The 18000-nt window shown below is 37.3% G+C and overlaps 1 protein-coding gene across 1 annotated transcript in view; it reads right to left on the minus strand.

The window, feature by feature from the left end:
• The window catches only part of SPIRE1 (spire type actin nucleation factor 1), a 128378-nt gene that overhangs the window by 106611 nt on the left and 3767 nt on the right, over nucleotides 1-18000 (minus strand). The window contains exon 2 of the mRNA XM_050307024.1: nucleotides 9375-9409. Within this exon, the coding sequence (XP_050162981.1) occupies nucleotides 9375-9409 (35 nt within the window). The remainder of the gene's footprint in view (nucleotides 1-9374; nucleotides 9410-18000) is intronic.

An 18000-nucleotide genomic window follows, 5' to 3' on the forward strand; every position in this document is an offset into this window, starting at 1 on the left:
CAGATTAACTTTTTATTTAACATCCTGTAATGAGTCCAAAATATGAAAACCAAACAGTATTCAAATAGATTTTCCCAGTGCCAATGCTTTAAATGTTACAGGCATAACCAAGCAGCTGACTCTTCATAAACATGAAGTGTTACTGTTCACATGTCCTTTATGCTGTGCATTAAAACCACCAGACTCTGCATAAAGAAAAAGCCTGCAGGTTCAGGTTCAGCACAAGCTTTGTCTACCAGATCTTAATGAAAGATGACAAAAGTAAAGGCGAATTTTTGAAGAAGAACGCATTATAATAAAAAAGTTTTTTTAGGAAATAAAATCATAGCAGGAGTCTTTCAGTACATTCAGTGAAATGAAAGCCAAAAGGTATTACAATAAAGTAATGCAGGATGTTATTATTCTGGCCAACAAAGTTCATTAAGGGCATTATTTCTGTTAGTGTACAGACAGTTAAAAAAAAAAAAGAAGAAATGGAAAAGAACTATTTGCTACGTGCCTTACTAGTTGTAGGTTAAAGAAAACTCCAAAGGCAAACAATTCAAAGCTATAAACAAGAACAGCCCTGTAGAAAACGACAAGGCAAAAAGGTGGCCAAGGACCAGAGACCACGACTATTTCACTGTTTTCATGCAGTTTCAACTGTACTTATTTTCTGCATTCCCAATGAAGTGAAACATTTGTGGAAGACCTAGGAATTGCACGGAGCTTTCACTCAAAGAATAAAAGTGAAATACTCAAACACTCAAGCACAAGCAACATGCTCAGAAAAACAAATGTAATCTGACACTCTGCAAAGTATAGTCAAAGTACTGATTCACAATCACCAAAGGTGAAGGAAGGAGCTTGAAATACCTAGTTTAGAAGAATACATGCATGTTTTTCTCATCTATGTTCTCTGAAACATCTTTAAGAGCTGTCCTTCAAAGCAAACAGAATCCATGGAACATCTTCCTAAGCAAACAAACCAGATGGAGCAATTTGTTTACTTTGCAATGAGTGTCTGCTCCAGACAAACAACAGTAGGAAGAAGAGAGTCTGAATGCACAGGTCACAGGTAAAGAGAAAAGCAACATATGGCAATCCCAAAACCACAATGCAGCCAAAGGAGAGTCTTTCAAAAAACTTTGAAGAAGTATTTTCCTCACTGCCAAGAAAAGAGTAAGTGGTAGGCAGTGTGCATTAGCCAAGACAACCCAACACAAAAAAACATAAAGGCTGAATAATCATCTTGGCAACAGAGAAGAGAGGGGTGCTTTTAGCAGATGGCAATTAAGGATTTGGCAGGCATCTGGAGGAAAGGAAAGGGTGTGAGTCAAAGATAACGGTAGTATCACAAGTCCAGATAACAGAGGAGATAAAGACACAACGAAAAATACACAGCAGAAAAAGAATGAATTCAGAACATCCACTGAGACCAACAGAAGAAACAAGCAGGAAAGCAGAGAGCTGTGAAAGAACACATTTGGAAAAGAGAGTAATCTCAACAACACTGAGAATCATCAAATATTGGGCAGAGGCAGTAACACACACCTGCAAAAGCGGATGATTAACTTTTTGGTTACAGAGAAATAAAGGAAGTTAATGAATGAACTATAAAAGATTTTGAAAGAGAGCAGGAGAGGGAGGCTTGGAAGTAAAGGTACAGTGAGAAATGGTGACAAGAGACTTGGACAAGTGCGTTTCAGGCTTAGGGACTAATAGGTGGAAGAGAAAAACTTATCAGTTTAACAGAATAGCCTTACTTTCTTAAATGAAACAGGAGTTAATCTACTAAGTGTGAACAGCTTGCCTTGTCCTAGTTAATTATTTAACCTTCGCTTCTCGCTGAGGGTGAAGTACTAAAAGCTTTACAGGTGCTTCATAATTACTACTAGTTAATAGAAGAAAGGGACATGGTGAAATACACATTTAGAATTCAGTCTAATTTTATCTGTGTGTTTAATTTACCCTTTGCATTTCCTTTTGGTAAATAGAGGTATTCTACTGCTACAGCACACAGCAATACTAAATGATAAGCAAAGAGTTCAGCGTGGAACATCTTTTAGATTCTCTCCTTCATGCTATTAAGGAGAGATCTTGGAGCTTGCTTTGTTTTCCCATGATTGACATTACAGACATGTCAGTGGCAGACAAAATTAAACAGTTTAAGATGAAAATGTTCACACTGGTAGGTCACGGGGAGCACAGAAACTTACCAGTTGCTAGAAAGTTCACTTTGGAACAAAAGCTCAAACGAATTGCACTGTGTCGAGCCAAACAAAAGAAAGTACAAAACTAACAAAAAACTCCCTTTTGCCTCAGTGAGCCCCTAGACCAACTCCATACTGTCTCTGCCAAAGAAAGCACGCAGTGCTGAACACTCTCACGGCTCGACTGCAAATCTTGCTTTGTTTAACGTCTCAACTTCTCAGGTCAAGTGATTTAGATAAAAAACTACATGTAAGTGTTCATGTGAAGAAAACATTTAGTCATAGAACTGCAAAGAAAAAAAATCAATGTATTTGAGTAAGCATTAACTAAAACCTAGAAACTAACAAAAAACCCCCATAATATTTTCAACAGATTGTTTTCTGCTGATCTCACTGTATGCTAGAATAAGCCTTATGATTTTTGAACGCTCAAAGACAGTGTTACAGGGAATTTCTGCAACCACCATGACCTGCCCTGTTACTAATTAACCTACTGAAAATTGTATTTTACTAAAATTCCAATTAAACTTTACTCTTAGTACTTTCCCTGAGTAACCTTCGGAAATTCTAAGAGAGGACACAACATTTCTCCTCCCTTCTCCTGCCATAACTGGAGTCTCTGCACATTCACAACCAGAGGACAGCAGCTCTTCTTGCTCCCAGTTGGCAGACAAGATAGCAGAAGGCAGCAAAAGAAATTGAAGACTAAATAAAAATTAACCACACTGTCTACTGTTCATTCATTACAGCTTTCATAATGTTATTTTCCCAAGTATAAATTGCTGGGGGTTCAACACATATGAAAAGTGGATAATAAGAATTTAAATGTTAAAATGTGATGTGCTTCATACAAGAACAGTTTAGATGAACTAGCTCAGTATTTCTAAGCACATTCAAAGCATGAAAGACTCGATATTAATATGTTGTTATTGTATTGCAGAGTATATGTGTCATTAAACAAGGTAGGTGGGAGCACTCTGGATTAATATCATTCATAAACAACTATTTTTCTCACTCAATTCTCTTCACATTTTGAAAATAAACTTACTGATATTGTTATTTTCATCTTTCAGTTTTGCCTCATTTTCCTAATGGTTAAATTTAAAACAATACTTGCTTTTAAACTGGGAAACCAGTACCTGGTAACTGAACCGCTGAAGCAAAATCAACTGTTTTGTTCCCTTGAGTTCCTGTCCTCTTTGACCACTGAACATATTCAAAACTGATTAACAAGAAATTAGTTTATCTTTGCTATGTTAAGATTAGACTAACCCAGTAATGCATGTTATTGCTGAAATAATGCTGCTTAGATTTTCAAGGATCCTTATGATAGAGTCATAGAGTCACTAAACACAGCCATCCAGAAACATAAAAATTGGGCATCAATTAGGAACACGTACACACACAAAAGGTCTATTTGTACAATTTTTCTCTTAAGATGATTTAATAATCTAATAGAACCATAATATTTAAAAAAAATTAAAATAAATCAATAATTCAGTGTTTGTTCTTTATAAAACACCAGTAATACCCACTGCAGTCAGAGGAAGTTACTCATGTCCTGCAGTGAGATAGCTACCATATCAAAAGTAGAACATCTGGAAGACAAAATGCAGTAAAAATGATTGCAATATTATATTTGAATACCTAATCAACTCACCAAAGTGCTCCTTGCTCATCTGAAACAAAATATGTGCTAAAGTTTGATTTCTCTTGGCTTCCCAAAAATCAAGCCAGGCATTGAACCTATTCAGTACTCCCAACTTCACCCCTGCAAGAGCAAGTGCTATGTGGACTGAAGTGATGCAGGGAAAGAACAGCTGTAAGCAACAGGAAATATTCAGATATTGAGCTGTTTTGTGTAATTTTCATCTGCCAATTTAATCTACATGTTATGTACCTTATTCTCATCACTTGTATATCTTCTGTATACTTTTCACATTGTGGATGTTGAACTTCTGAGTTCAACATCAATATCTCTGAATAGAGATATTCAAGAATAGAAGGCCTGGGTTGGGTTTTGTCCCCTGTAGATCAAAAAGCCAACACTATCAGGTCAAACTTATCACTGAAATTGAACTCACGGAACTCTGGGGTGTATTCTGCCTTAGTTTTAGAAATGCCCTGGGTAAAATACTTAAAGAAATAACAAAGAACTCCCTCCGTGCAACTGTTCTGAGAGCTATTATCCATTTCTATTCATTCACAGAAAGCATACTCCTTGTTTGGATTATGTTTTTACTATTAACTGTTTGGTAGTTAACAAAGAGGCAGGAAAACACAGCATCCCTAGCAGAAAATTCATAACTAGCAGAACTCATAGAAAAACCATGTCATATAATCTCAGAAGCCTTTGAGGGATTTAGCAGATCAGAAATGTAGTTTTAAGTTTTGTAGCTTAAAATTTATTTGCTATAACAAGTCAAAAAAAAGAAAGTATGGAACACAGCATTCTTATTTCATACTGATACTCTAAACTTGTCTTCTATTACACACAACTACAAAGAAGGACAACACAAAGGGCCATTAGATTGTACATATGCAAGCAACATCTAAAGCCTAATTTTCCCCAGCAGTTTGAATGAGCCATCAAATTACCCTCTTGGTCTAAACAGACAGGCAAACACGTCCACTGGCACTGGTTTACTCAAAAAATAGCACCTTACAGATAATTGATGTGATAGCTATCAGTCAGTACATATGATTGCTGCCACAGGTATGCTAACATGCCACTGATAGGATGGGTATCTTTTCAAGCACAATGCAATAGAATTTATATAGAAAGGGTTCTGCAAAAACTAAAGAGCTGTACAAATTATCTTATTCTTCCAAAACTCTGAGACGCCTTTTAAGAGTCAATCTATATCTGCAAACTTTCCCATTTAATCCCATGAAATAAATAAGTAATCCTGTAGTTACAACAGGGTAACTATACAGGGAATATTTTTGTGCTTTGATATTTTAAAAACAAAAAACCAAACAAAAACAGCCCCCCCACACCTAACTCCCCAAAAAAACATCAAAAAAACACCACCACCACCACCAGCTAAAGTAATGCTCCATGCTCTGTTATTTGTGTTTTTCAGAGGCAAAACCTTCCCTGGAGGGATCCAAGTTACTGGAAGACCTAGTTTTCCACCACCTATTATCTGAAATTGTCAGGAGACCAAAGGCTGAAATCTTCCTCTGGACTCTTCCCCAGCTAATTGAGAGGTTTATCGCTGGTATCACTGGAATGAAGATTTCATAATAAATCCTGTGTGACTTTAGGGTGTGTAAATTAATAAAGGCACATCATACTACCTGCAAAATTACAAAGCCTTTACAAGGAACAGCTGAATTCTCTTAGAGACTCTGGACAGATGGCAGGATTGCACTATCACTAAATCAGCTTAGTCAAATACATTATTAGTTCTCCGGCCCAATATTTGCTGTGTATTCCTAATTAAATTGCTGAATGAAAATGGCAATATGCCAAGCTTATAGCAAGTAAACACTAGAAATCCATTTTTTTCCAAGATCGATCTCCTCCTGATGTGCCAGAAAATAAATTACAAAAAATAAAGCTTCTCTTGAAAAAGCAGCTCATTACAAAACGCATTTTTGTATGTTCACTATTTAATCAAATGTCTGTTAAGCTGTTTCTTTATGACTATGAAGTATTTCAGGAAAACCAGGATGTCAGACTGCCTGCCTCAGAACCCCCACATCAGTGATCAAGCATAATGGTCTTTCAGGTATCTAAAATAACAGGTCCCTCCACGGCTGGATGCGCAGCTTCTCTGAGAGATAATTCCATCATCAAGGGATGAGCGCTTCACTTATCAGAACTGCCACATAATGGTCAAGCACAAATTAATGCTTGCAAGAAAAGATGCATGATTCTACTTCAGTTTCTAGAAGGCAATTCCAAGTGCTTGCTAATTTTCCCCTTAAAAGCACAAGGAATCAAAAGCGTTCATAAAATCACCAAATTTGTAACCAAGCATTCACAGAGAAATTTATTTTTTCAGTACATAATCAAAACTTATTTTCATGCAAGTCACGCTTAGTCATATTTTACCGATTCTCAAACATTTTTGCCTGTCCTCTGTGCAGTGCCATTTCTTCTTCCTTGTCACCATAAGGTTAATGCTCAGAAAGGAGAACAAAGTGATTATTACTGTGCATGACAAGAATTGTTTGCTGCAGCAATTACTCCTCAATCAGAATGTTACTTTCGTTTACACTCAACACGGATAAAAAAATGAATCCCAGATATTAGCATATGCTAAATACACATTTTACACTGCTTGAATTATGAGCAGGTAACACACTTTAATAAGGGTGTGGCATTATGACACCTCTTTTGAAATCCTAACGTTCTGTGCTATTAAATACATGTTCTTATTTTCATTTGCATGAGAGAAGTGGTTGATTTTATTTGCATCAATACACTGAACTAACAGGTATATTCTCATTTGTATCAAAGCAAACACTGTATTCTTATAACCTATACATTTATTTCCCTGAATGATTATCTGAAATACAGTCAACGTTTCAAGTTCCCAATGAAAAGGTTAAAAAAATTATCTCCACAGACAAGTACCATAATTTTCACTGTATGCTGAGATTTTTAATCTAATAGCTCATGAATAGAATTTACATACAGAGCAGACAAAGTCTCCCTAAAACACTTCTACGATTGATTCCCTTAGTGATTTGACATGAACTGAATAGTCCTGAACAATTTATTCACCATTCTTTGGGACAGGCTCTTTAACTCCTTTCTGACTCCTTAACAAACGTGAGAGGCTGCGTGTATCTTTATATTGGTGTGCATCCTGGTTAACTGCATTAATCATACACAACAGGCCTGTGCTCAGTTAGGTGGGTCTTTTCAAATACAGGCAATTAAACCCTCCTACATATGAATCACTTTGCATTCACAGAATACTTTCTATATGAGCACTAAATATTTACAAACGAGGCTGGCATATTTTATATAATCTTCACCACCTCAGCTGAGATGACTAAGGAGCGCTATCATTATGTACATAAGAGAGTTACAGGCAGGTGCAGATTAAATAAGGTCATCTTATTCCTTATTCCCATCTTCCCATTATGGCTATGGTACCTGGACTCTGAACTTGACACACCACTCACACTGCGAGCTTGAAATAAAAGGCGTGTCAATTCAGGATGCTTTGCAAAAAATTATGATTGTTATTAGTTAAGATTTTATGAAGCTTCCCACATATTCTAATATGTTCAGTCAGGCCGTACTCTCTCACACAGGAATCAAAAAAGTGAGATGAGCTGTCTCTGTTGAATTCCTGGTTCTGAAAAACACAAACATCATCAACTTCAAGTCTAATGTTGTAGCCCCAAAGGAATTTTGGAAAGGAAAAAGTCACTGACTCCTTCACGGACTCCTTCAAAATGACAGAGATAAAGAGAAGAGTCAATATGCTAATGGTCACAGTGCTGCTTATTAGAGACATTTTAAAATGAAGTCTCTGTCTCAAGGGAAATTCTAATCTGATTTTCTCTTCAACTATCAACAAAAAAATATTTTTGAAATATCAAAACTAAAGAACTCTTTTCCCTTGGAAGATGGAGCATAACATATCCAAATGACTCTTACTAGACACCTTCATTTGAAACAAAAGCACTTTACTTTCCCAAAGTGAAGTATTTTATGTTTTGCTAAAAATATTTTAACAGGGATTTATTGTCCGCATTTTTAGTGTTAGGGCCTTTTATTACCTTCCATTTAAAAAGCACAAAGCAAAATTGTAAATGATATTTAGTATGCAAAGCAGATGACACAATGGATTAGAATTTGTAAATAAGGCACTAGATTTGTGAATTGAGATTTTACGAATGCTGAAACAAAACCAGGATGCATTTCCTTAAACTGAACCACACGAAGAACTAAAATGCACCTACTTCCAATTTCTGTACTTGCACGTGTTAAGAATTATCCTTACACCATGTCCCGCAGAAAGTATGTTTTTGGATTTATTATTATTTTTAATAATACTTCCAAAAACCTGGATGGCGTTAGCATTTTACCATTTGTAGTTGAATCGGCTGGCCTTTCATTTTGTCTTTAAACCAGCCATTATCATACACAGTTTATCTCTGTATAAACCACTGGGTAGCAGCAGTTTGTCACCTTCGTATATATTATTGATGAGAAAGCAGACAACCCACCAATTAAGATGCTTCCCTTGTCCCATCTCCAGGCTCAGCCTGAGGTACTGATGGAACAGTTGAAGTAAAAACTCAGTTTTACATTTCAAAGAAAGTTCAAAGGCAGTGAAAAAAGGCTACTCTGCAAAGGACACAGAAATTGTATTTATTGCTGAAAAAGTTTATTTAAGGAGTAGACTATATTATTTACTCTTTATGGTAACAAAAATTATACTGTGACTACACATCTTGTTCAACTAGACATTCAATTTAGTTTTTCTTTCAGTCTTGTATTAAATCTATGAATCTGACAAATGATAGTTTGAACATTCTCCTACAACACAAGTCACAGTTTAGTATCAAAGACACAGAGTTAAATAATGGCCAAGGTATAAGTGAAGCAGATTTAAATGGATTTGTGTTTCTACTGCTACCCCAGTAAGACATACAACAATATACCTTGTGCCCCAAAACATTCCCAAGTGATCAATTAAAGGACATATTAAAAGGATCTGAAATCAGGATGTCTTTAGATGGACAAACAACCCTGAGATGACTTGTGTTCTCTCCTTCCATCCAAATTCTCAGGTTGTCAGTAATCACCAAGCCACTCCATAAACACTAAGTATTTATACCATGGCATCCTTTCTAAAGTAAGTAAAATAGGAGAATTCATCCAACAGAACTTACCTAAATTAAATACTCTGGTTAAAATACATATATTTTAAAGAAATTAGTATCAAATGAAATTATATTGGCTGAATAGCATATCTCTCATCTTCTTTTTGAAAAACCATACACTCTTTCTTTCCTCCGTTTCTGAACATAAGACTAAATATCCCATGCTAAGACACATTTATGCAGCTGTCAACGAAAGTCATAATACACAGTACAACTCTCCAATGGTAAGTACACAGTATAAGTGCACCACTTCTACACTGTAAGTTAATGGAAAAGAGCTGAGCTAAATCAGCACTCGTAGACAACATGGAATATTTCTCTTACCTCCATTTCCGTGCAGTGTAAACGGCCTGATTTTCCTGTAACAGAAAAAAAAAGTTTTCAGATTAAGTAAAAGAATATGGAACAAAATTAAACTAAAAACTTGAGGGTTTTTTTTTAAATAACTGCCAAATATTCTTTGTCTTACTTGAATCACACATTTCACTAATGCTATTATTATGAATGTATCACAGAATTAACAACAAGAAGGCCCTACCCTTTTTATTTGGATCCTTCACAATACTCCCTTTTAAAAAGATGTGTCTTTAATGCCTTGGTTCATTATTTAAATTGTATGACTGATGCTTGGCCATGGAGGGAACATGAAAACACACTGGTTTAAATTAAGCAGTAGCAAATAATTATTTCAAGAGAAAAAACAACATTAATTCATAAACCAGGGAAAAGCCACTGTTTCATCTAATACTTCTGGGATATCAAAGAGTTCAACAACACAAAGTTCAAGCAAATTAAAGTTGAAGCATTACTGTACTATTTTTGTAATTCCCTCTTGTCTTTTTTGCATTTCCTCAGTGTTCAGGAACATCACTTTGGAATTTGTATAATATAGAGAAATTAAGTTTCTGAACTGTTTCATCAAATTGAAATCTCAATTTTCTCAAATACAAAACAGCTTCATACAAAAGTGTCTTGACAGCTTACAAAGAGAAGACTGAAATTTCACAGCATATTAGGAAACTATCATGTCACTAAAAGCAGTAAGTTTATAATTTTTTATTAATAATACTTATCAAAGTATAGTGAAGTAATTCTGACAGGATGATTTTCTGCTGGAAAAATTACATTCAAGAAAGTTAAATCTCTCCATTTAGAAGGAAACCTACACAAAACCTAATTTCAAAACACACAGGCAGTTCAATTTTACTCTTTTTGTCTTAGCTTTTCGACTGCACTGCACTCACACTGCTTGTGACTTTGGGTCCGATGGCACAGACCCCATAAAACGTGTGGCATACTCCTGAGTCCTCACGTGCTCACCAATTAGAACAGGATGCATTCGCTTGGCTGCGTGCGCTCTGAGAGTGTATGTTCCAGGGGATGGTTGCCACAGATTTACAGCAATAGTTAGGAAAAGTCTGCAGTTTGTAGCCATAACTGGAGGGACTGTTTTATCAGACTGGCTGACGAGCCCAAGGAGGCTCAACCAACTGGTTAGCACAACGTTTGCAAAGAGGAGCGATCATACTGACTCCATGTTACACGTGAAGAGCACGCAAAGCACTCGGCACTGAGAGAGAGTCACCTGCATAGACAAAAAGCTTAATTTTTCGTACTGAACTGGTCACCTTCCCTTCAAAACTAAAGGTTAAACACATCTTGAATGAACAGGGAACATCCACCCAGCAGAGTGAAAGTTGTTTACCTTCCTTTTGAACTGTTGCCAGTGTAAGCTGAATGCTTAACGCTGGTGTCTGACTTCAAAACAAAAAGCAGAAGAGTGACTTAAAAAGGAGGCTTTTGCATCACACATTATCTTTTCAAAAGGACTGGTGCCTCTGGATGATTTACTTTGAGATTCACATAAAACGTTTTTTTCTGTTTAAAATGGTAACATTCATGTGATTGCTACAAATGGGAGAAAATTACTGAGAATGTTTTTTAACTACCCCTATGATTATTAGCAGATTTATTAATGTCAGGGACTATTTTTGTGAAACTCCAATTATAGATGACCAAAACAACGTCTCTCCATGATAGAAGATGATACAAGACTAATTCACAGAAATGTAGTCAAGATGGGGAAAAAAAAATAGCACGTGCTGTCTTTTCTAGATAAGGTGTTATTTTTTTAAAATACCACTACTTCAGAGAAAACTAGTATTTTAAACCTATAATGATGCAATGGCATACAGCAGGCTACCAACTTTTGCAATCACCTGATAATTTAAAATATCTGGAATCGCATCTCTTATGGTCTAGGAACAGAAGTCAAACTGTCCACTAGGTCCTCTCATTAGCCCAGAGTACTCATTGCTACACCTCATAACACTGCTGAGATCCTACAAAGATCCTTTCAATAGAAGTCCTAAACAAATCCTGAAGCATAGAAAACAAATAAATCAACCCAGACCAAACTAAGAAAGACAAAATTGGAATTTCTGAAAGTAACAGTAAGACACTTATCTTGCAGCTCCTTTGACAGATCTTTCATTAACTTCCATGAAAGCTGTTCTTCAAGGAAAAGCACTCAAATCCTGGAAAGTTTCCTTATTTCATATATGCTACTATCAGTATTGTCATGATTGCATGTGCTGGGGCAGGAAGGGGGAATAACAAGTAGTTTAAGCCTCACACCAGTTCAAATGCACCGCAGACAGCATTCTAGACAGGTGCAAACTACTAAGTGTCTTACAACATTACAATATATGCTGTATTATGGAAATTATTAACCATACCATTCCATATGCCTCTCTACACCCTGAGTCCACCTATACACTTAGCAGATTTCCCCAAGGTGTTTGCAGTGGCTTGTGGACACCCTCCATCAGGCATTTACTACATTTCAGAAGAGATCATTAACAATACTGTTAATGCACTTACATACATCTATCAAGATAGAAATTAATTAGCTTTTATATGGCCCCTACAAACCGATTTACTTAAACTGGCTTTATTTGTACTGGCTGGGGTAGAAATTTCTTTCCTCTTCAGCTGACATGACTGAAAAAGCTAAAACTCATAAATGTAGCCTAAGGGTCACACTTTCTCCATTTGCACTGCAAGAAAAAAAATCCCTATAAGAAGTCATAGAATAGTGTCTGCAAGCACTATTAAGTGCTTCTCTGATAAATAGGTGAAGTCTTGAAAGATTATTTCAGCTGCTGCTTCTTAAGATAAATGCAGACTTCTCCAGACTTCAGAACCATTCAACTAGATATTCATCTGGGTAGCTTTTCCACCACTCTTACTGCCAAGAAAACATTCAACAATAATCTTCCGTGACAGCTTTCAAATAGCAGCTAATACATTTATTACTAGTAAACAGCATAATTCTAACTGTCAACTTCAGTTTATAAACAAACTACAGTTTGGAAGATTATATGATTTTTCACCCTCAGCTTGTTGAAATGCAAAAAGTGAAGTTTTTGTAAGAAGAAAAGCGACTTACACTGGAGGTTTCCCATATTTCTGATACCAGGCTTCAGAGAGACACATTTGCCAGGAAAAAAAAAACAAACCAAAAATCCCAAACCTTCCCATGCTTTTTTTTTTTCTTAGAAATTTCTATTTGAAAATCATTCTTATATCAAACTCTCAACAAGAGGAGCCATGACAAACTTTCGTCAAGCACTAAGGAACACTATCTCACCCCTTAGGGCAGGAGCTTCCTGTATTGCTGCCACTGTAAGAAGCACACATTTAAGACTTAGTTTTGAAAGAAAAATAGGTAATTCAGTATGTTAGAATGGATTGACACAGAATATTTGTAGGAAAGTATGCGGGATGTGCAAAACCATTTGCAATCCCATCTGAAGAAAAATTAAGGTACAGAGTTGACGTTAGTGATGTGACACCACAATCACACGGCCGCTGTTTCAGCTATAACCAGCTGCTCTAAGAGCCCTGAAGCTCAGAGTATCTCCCTACCCTTCCTCTAGTGTCTCAGACTCCTGTGCTCAGATCCACAGGCATTTCCCTCAAGACAGCTTCTAGCAGAATTGAAATTATGAACACTGATTTTCTGGCAACAGTGTGGCTGATGTATGCACTGGCAACAAACTTGAAACTCATTTTCTGTTAAAGATTAAGATTATAATTAAATGTCACAGCCCACTTCTGTAGGTTTGGAGTGAAATCAAGTTGAATTTGTATTTGCATTCTAGCTTTTACATCTTCAAGAGGCACTGTAGCTACAATAATAAGCTTTTCTCTGCCCTTAAGAGAATGAGGAACTCTTCCAGTTAAAAAAAAGAAGTTCAAACTCCCATTTCATCATTTGATTGCAAAAACTGGAGCTTTGGTAACTTTGGAGTTACCAAAAACTGGAGAGCTGGTAACTAATCTGAAACTGGTCAGATTAGTTACCAAATCTGACAAGTTCATCAATACAAGAGTCAGGATGAGTACCAACAAAAGGAAAAGGAATGAAAGAAGAAAGCAAAGGTAACCGATGCAACACCAGAAAAAGAGATGAATATGCAAAGAACAAAATTCATAATTAAATGAAGGGAGAGGAAAATATTGATGTAGGAGGAGTGAGCCAGAATTCTGGTTAAGGATGATATTACAAGATAAACTGAAGAGGACAGTGAAAACTTGCATGATAAACAGAAATAGGAAAAAAAAAGGTGAAAAAGACAAATATAGGGAAAGTGTAGCTTATGAGTAAGACATCAGGATGCAGGGAAGAAGGTCAAGAAGTGTGAGAACACGAGCAAATGGAAGGAAGCAGACTGGATTAGGAGAGGTAATCAGAGACCCCTCAGAGCAGCAAGCACAGAGCCCCACTTTTTAAGAAAAACACGCTTTGAGAAACAACATAATCTTCCTTTCAACTGTAATTAGAAGGTAAGGAGAAGTGGGATGAGTTTTTAGAGCTTGTGGCTTTTTGGTTGTGACTCATGATTTCTGTATCAGCCTACAGCTGATGACCTAGTAATTATATGGCTCATTTCTCCGCTTGGAGAAGGAAAGAGAAAGAAAGTGGAAAAATTGTAAGAGAATACAAAGAAAATTCTTAGAGAAGTTTCTAGACCAAAGGCAGTCAGGACTTTCCATCCCTGTGTCAATCTTTTTTCATGCCTTCATTTTTCTCCATTCAACACTTCACTTAAATTACTCCTCATTTTGTACAGTCATAGGCAATCCTCTTGTAAATTGCACAAAGCAAAGGTAATGAATGACTAAAAGGTCTTATGTGTTAATACCCTGTTAAACTTTGTAATAAAAATATTTTTTAAATTGCAAATTAACAAATCCATGCTACCTTACTGCTACCTTCTAATATATAATTAAGTAGTCACTTGTCTTGTCTCATTTCTGCTCTGCACAAGCCTGTGCTCACCATGCAACTTTTCTGTGTTCCACTGCTCACCTTCTTTAGCAGATCTCTAAGCTTCCCTATAGATCACATCAACTTTTGTTACTCCAAGAAAATGCTGTGGTAGATCCACATCTCTGAGTGCTGCTGAGCTCCATTCGTAGCTGCCAGTCTCTTTGGTAGATGTGTAAATACAGATATTACATTCACTTTCCTCTGGCCTGTCCAGATATCAACCCTTCATAAAAAAAGCGTGAATTTGCAGACTTTATGTCTCTCGATTTTAATTTTTATTTTTTAAAATTTCTGTTACTCTAATCATACTCTCATTTTTCCTGGAGCTACCCAACTGTGTGCTCATCCAACAAGTAAATGTGCTCCTGGCAGAATTCTGACTTCATTGAAGTCACCAGCAGCTTCTCCCATCATGTTTGATGGATCTGGACTTTCAAGCAAGTCACAGCTTTTCTAAATTGGTAACACAGCACTGCTGGATCTGTTAAGAACTTTCACCAGTTGTTAATAAACTCTCTCAAGTATATGAAAAAGGAGTTCTTTTAATTCTTCTTCTACCTTGGCTATGTCTTTGCAGTCTTGTATTTACACTGTACAAAGTGACTCATCTTCTTTTGTTCCTCTTAAAGTGCACAGTAATAAAATGCAGTAACACACTCCTAGTTGCACGTGTCACAAAGCTAGCTTAAGGTTTTATCGGGAATGGTACAGTATTCCTTTTGTCTCCTTACCGGATCCAATGCTGTAATGTGATAAACTAACTCAGAAACAAAAAGTAAACACTCCTCAGTTTCCTTTTAACAGGTATTAAGAAAAAGCTCCCACAATTTTATAAAGATATGTTCATTGCCAACATTAATCCTGGATGTTATGTGCCTTTAATCCTCTAGTCACCTGCAACATACCTACTGCACACTTGGCAAACACACTCACACTTGGGAAAGGCTCATTCTCAGCGCTGCTGCCATGCGGGTCATTTGCACTGCCTGTCACTCTGATCGCGTCTCGCTCTCTGAATCATCCTGTTCAAGGCACTTTCTCTCTCTCTCCCTCCCTCTGTCACATCATACGCTGTTACCATCTTCATTTCCAAAGCTCTTCTTGTGCGACCCCAGTCCTACCCATCACTTCTCACTGGGTACTGTGGGGTAAACCATCACTCCCAGCCAGCCCTGAAGCTGGACTCCATCACTCATGATTTTTAGCCAAAAAAACTCCACCTTTGTTCTTTCTCCAGTGATACCACACAGGGACATGATAACTCTCTGTAACATCATGGCAGATGTCTCATTTTTCACTCCACTCTTCAATCACTGTTAACAATGACAACTAAAATTCCATTTGCCTTTCTACAGCAACATTTTTACTGCATTAGCCAGGAAAACCTCTGTTAAATTACAACTGTGTTATCTTACTTGAAGTTATTTTTACTATCAGGAGCCCTCAATTCTTCAATGTTTTTCTTTCAAAGTTCTTATTTTCTTCCTTAGGAAAAAGTGCAGTTTTCAGACAACACCAAATCAGACTTCATTCCTTCACTGCTTACTTACCATCTTCAACATTTCTCCACAACAAATATAGGTATTTGTACGGAGAAGTGGTCATCTATCACTGTTGGGAATTTCCTTCCATTTCTTTTGTGTAGGCATTTGAAATACACACTTTTATTTAAGTCAAATACATTGTTTTGTTATGCCCGGGTCTTTCCTTTGCTTATTTTGTCCTCTTCCACCAGAGCTGCCTACAACAGGACCTCCAGCACCTGCAAATATTCACAGAGAGCCCATGTAACCCCTGGTGCACAGGATGCATCAGCATAAGCCATGACTGGAGGCCTTCCAGTTCACACTTAACGTACTGGGAACCACTCTGATGACAGAAAGCCTGGCATAAATAAGGCCTAAGCTTTCTTTTTTCACAGATCAGTAGAGCAAGCAGAGATAAAAAAAAGCATCAACTCACCAAGACTCCTCTGTGCTGTCTAGTACTATTTTCTTCCTACCTTGACTTCCAACATTAACATACCTATATAGATACCTATCTTAAAACTCTTGGGGGATAAAGTGAGGCTCAATACATCAGGCCTTACTATTTTTAAACACAGATGTATCTGAGTACTATAAATCCAAATTCAGAGCATAATTAAGTCAGCATTCTAGAGTTACTATTTATTTTAGCATTATTCATAGCAACACCTCTTTTGAAACTTAAACAGCAAGAAAGGCTACTCTCATCCACCATCTTTAGAAAGGGTCAATAAAATTAGAAGGAAAGTGTCAGTACATTCATTTTCCTCTAAAAATCATGCCTGTTTTTCCTCTTGGTCCACATGCAACTGAGAGATGAGAATGTCTTGATTCACACAAGCTGAATTTGCATTTATTCGCTCTATACTTCCCCACACTGCCCTCCAATACTTGGGCACAACAAGGGTGTAATAATGACACAAAACTCATTAAAACTGCCAAGACAACATAAACTATTCTTCTCCAGCATGTCTCACCCTGAGCCCTCCAAGTCGCATGAAAGCCACCATGCAGTCAACTTTTCTATGATCTTTTTGATTCAAAGCCAGGATACTCCATTCATTATGCCCTCCTGCTGAACGTCTGGCAGACTGCCAAGAGAAAAATCTGCATCGTACTTGCTTCTGATAAGACCAGCAGTAATTTCCCTCTGTGCTTTCTCTTCTAGGGTTGGAGGACAAGGCAAAAGAAGAGCCACTGACAGTACCAACAGAGGCACGATCCCAGTAGGGAGAGGGAAGGCTGAGGAGCACCACACTCATGCCAGCCCTCAACAGCCAGCGGATGGAAGTCAGCCCAGTTTGGCACTCAAAATACCCATCTTTGCCCCTTTCCAACATCCTCACGGCTGTTTCTCCTAAGGAGCTCAGTGCAATCCCCAGAATCAGGGGCTGCCTTTGCTAAGTCAGGGATCTGGCACTAACAAAACACATGGGGAAAAACTCTCATTTTACCCAGCCTGCTAATGCCCAAAACTGTCCTGCAGGAAGGAGGTGGCACAGCCAGTGTGCTGAAAAGCAAAAGCCCCTTATCCAGCTTGCAGCAACGGTTCAATGCCAATGAAATAGCCTCCTGTGCCCTAAGGTATCCTGATGCCACTGAATACTGGGCATGAGGTTTATTGCCAGCTCTTGTGTGGGTTTTCTGTTCCTGCATCTATCATTTCATTAGTGCTCCAAGTTTATAAAAGCACATTGTAAATGTGGTTCTGCAAGAGAGCTTAGAGAAGACAAACCACACGTTTATCCCCAAATGTTTTAGCTCATTCAGAAGTAATTTTTTATTGCATCTGGCACTTCACTTCAAATTGCAAATAACAAAGAGATGGCTAAAACACCCATAGTTAAAATACATTCTACTCTATATGTCCAATTTCATCGTGGGTATTTCTAAGCAACCCGTGTTTCTGTGGTACTCATATGACACACGGTTACCATGAGCCATACTAAGATGACCACAGTGAGCAATTCTTTGGGTTTTCTTGCGCTTTCATGTTTGTTTCTTACTTTGGTTCTGGAAAAGCAGTAAGGTTTGCACTGCTCTGTAAAAGCATCATTTCGTGTGCGTCTCTAGAGCAAACTCTGTG

The sequence above is a fragment of the Myiozetetes cayanensis genome, unplaced genomic scaffold, assembly GCF_022539395.1.
Source record: "Myiozetetes cayanensis isolate MyiCay16 unplaced genomic scaffold, myiCay2020 scf1, whole genome shotgun sequence".
Classification (NCBI taxonomy): domain Eukaryota; kingdom Metazoa; phylum Chordata; class Aves; order Passeriformes; family Tyrannidae; genus Myiozetetes; species Myiozetetes cayanensis.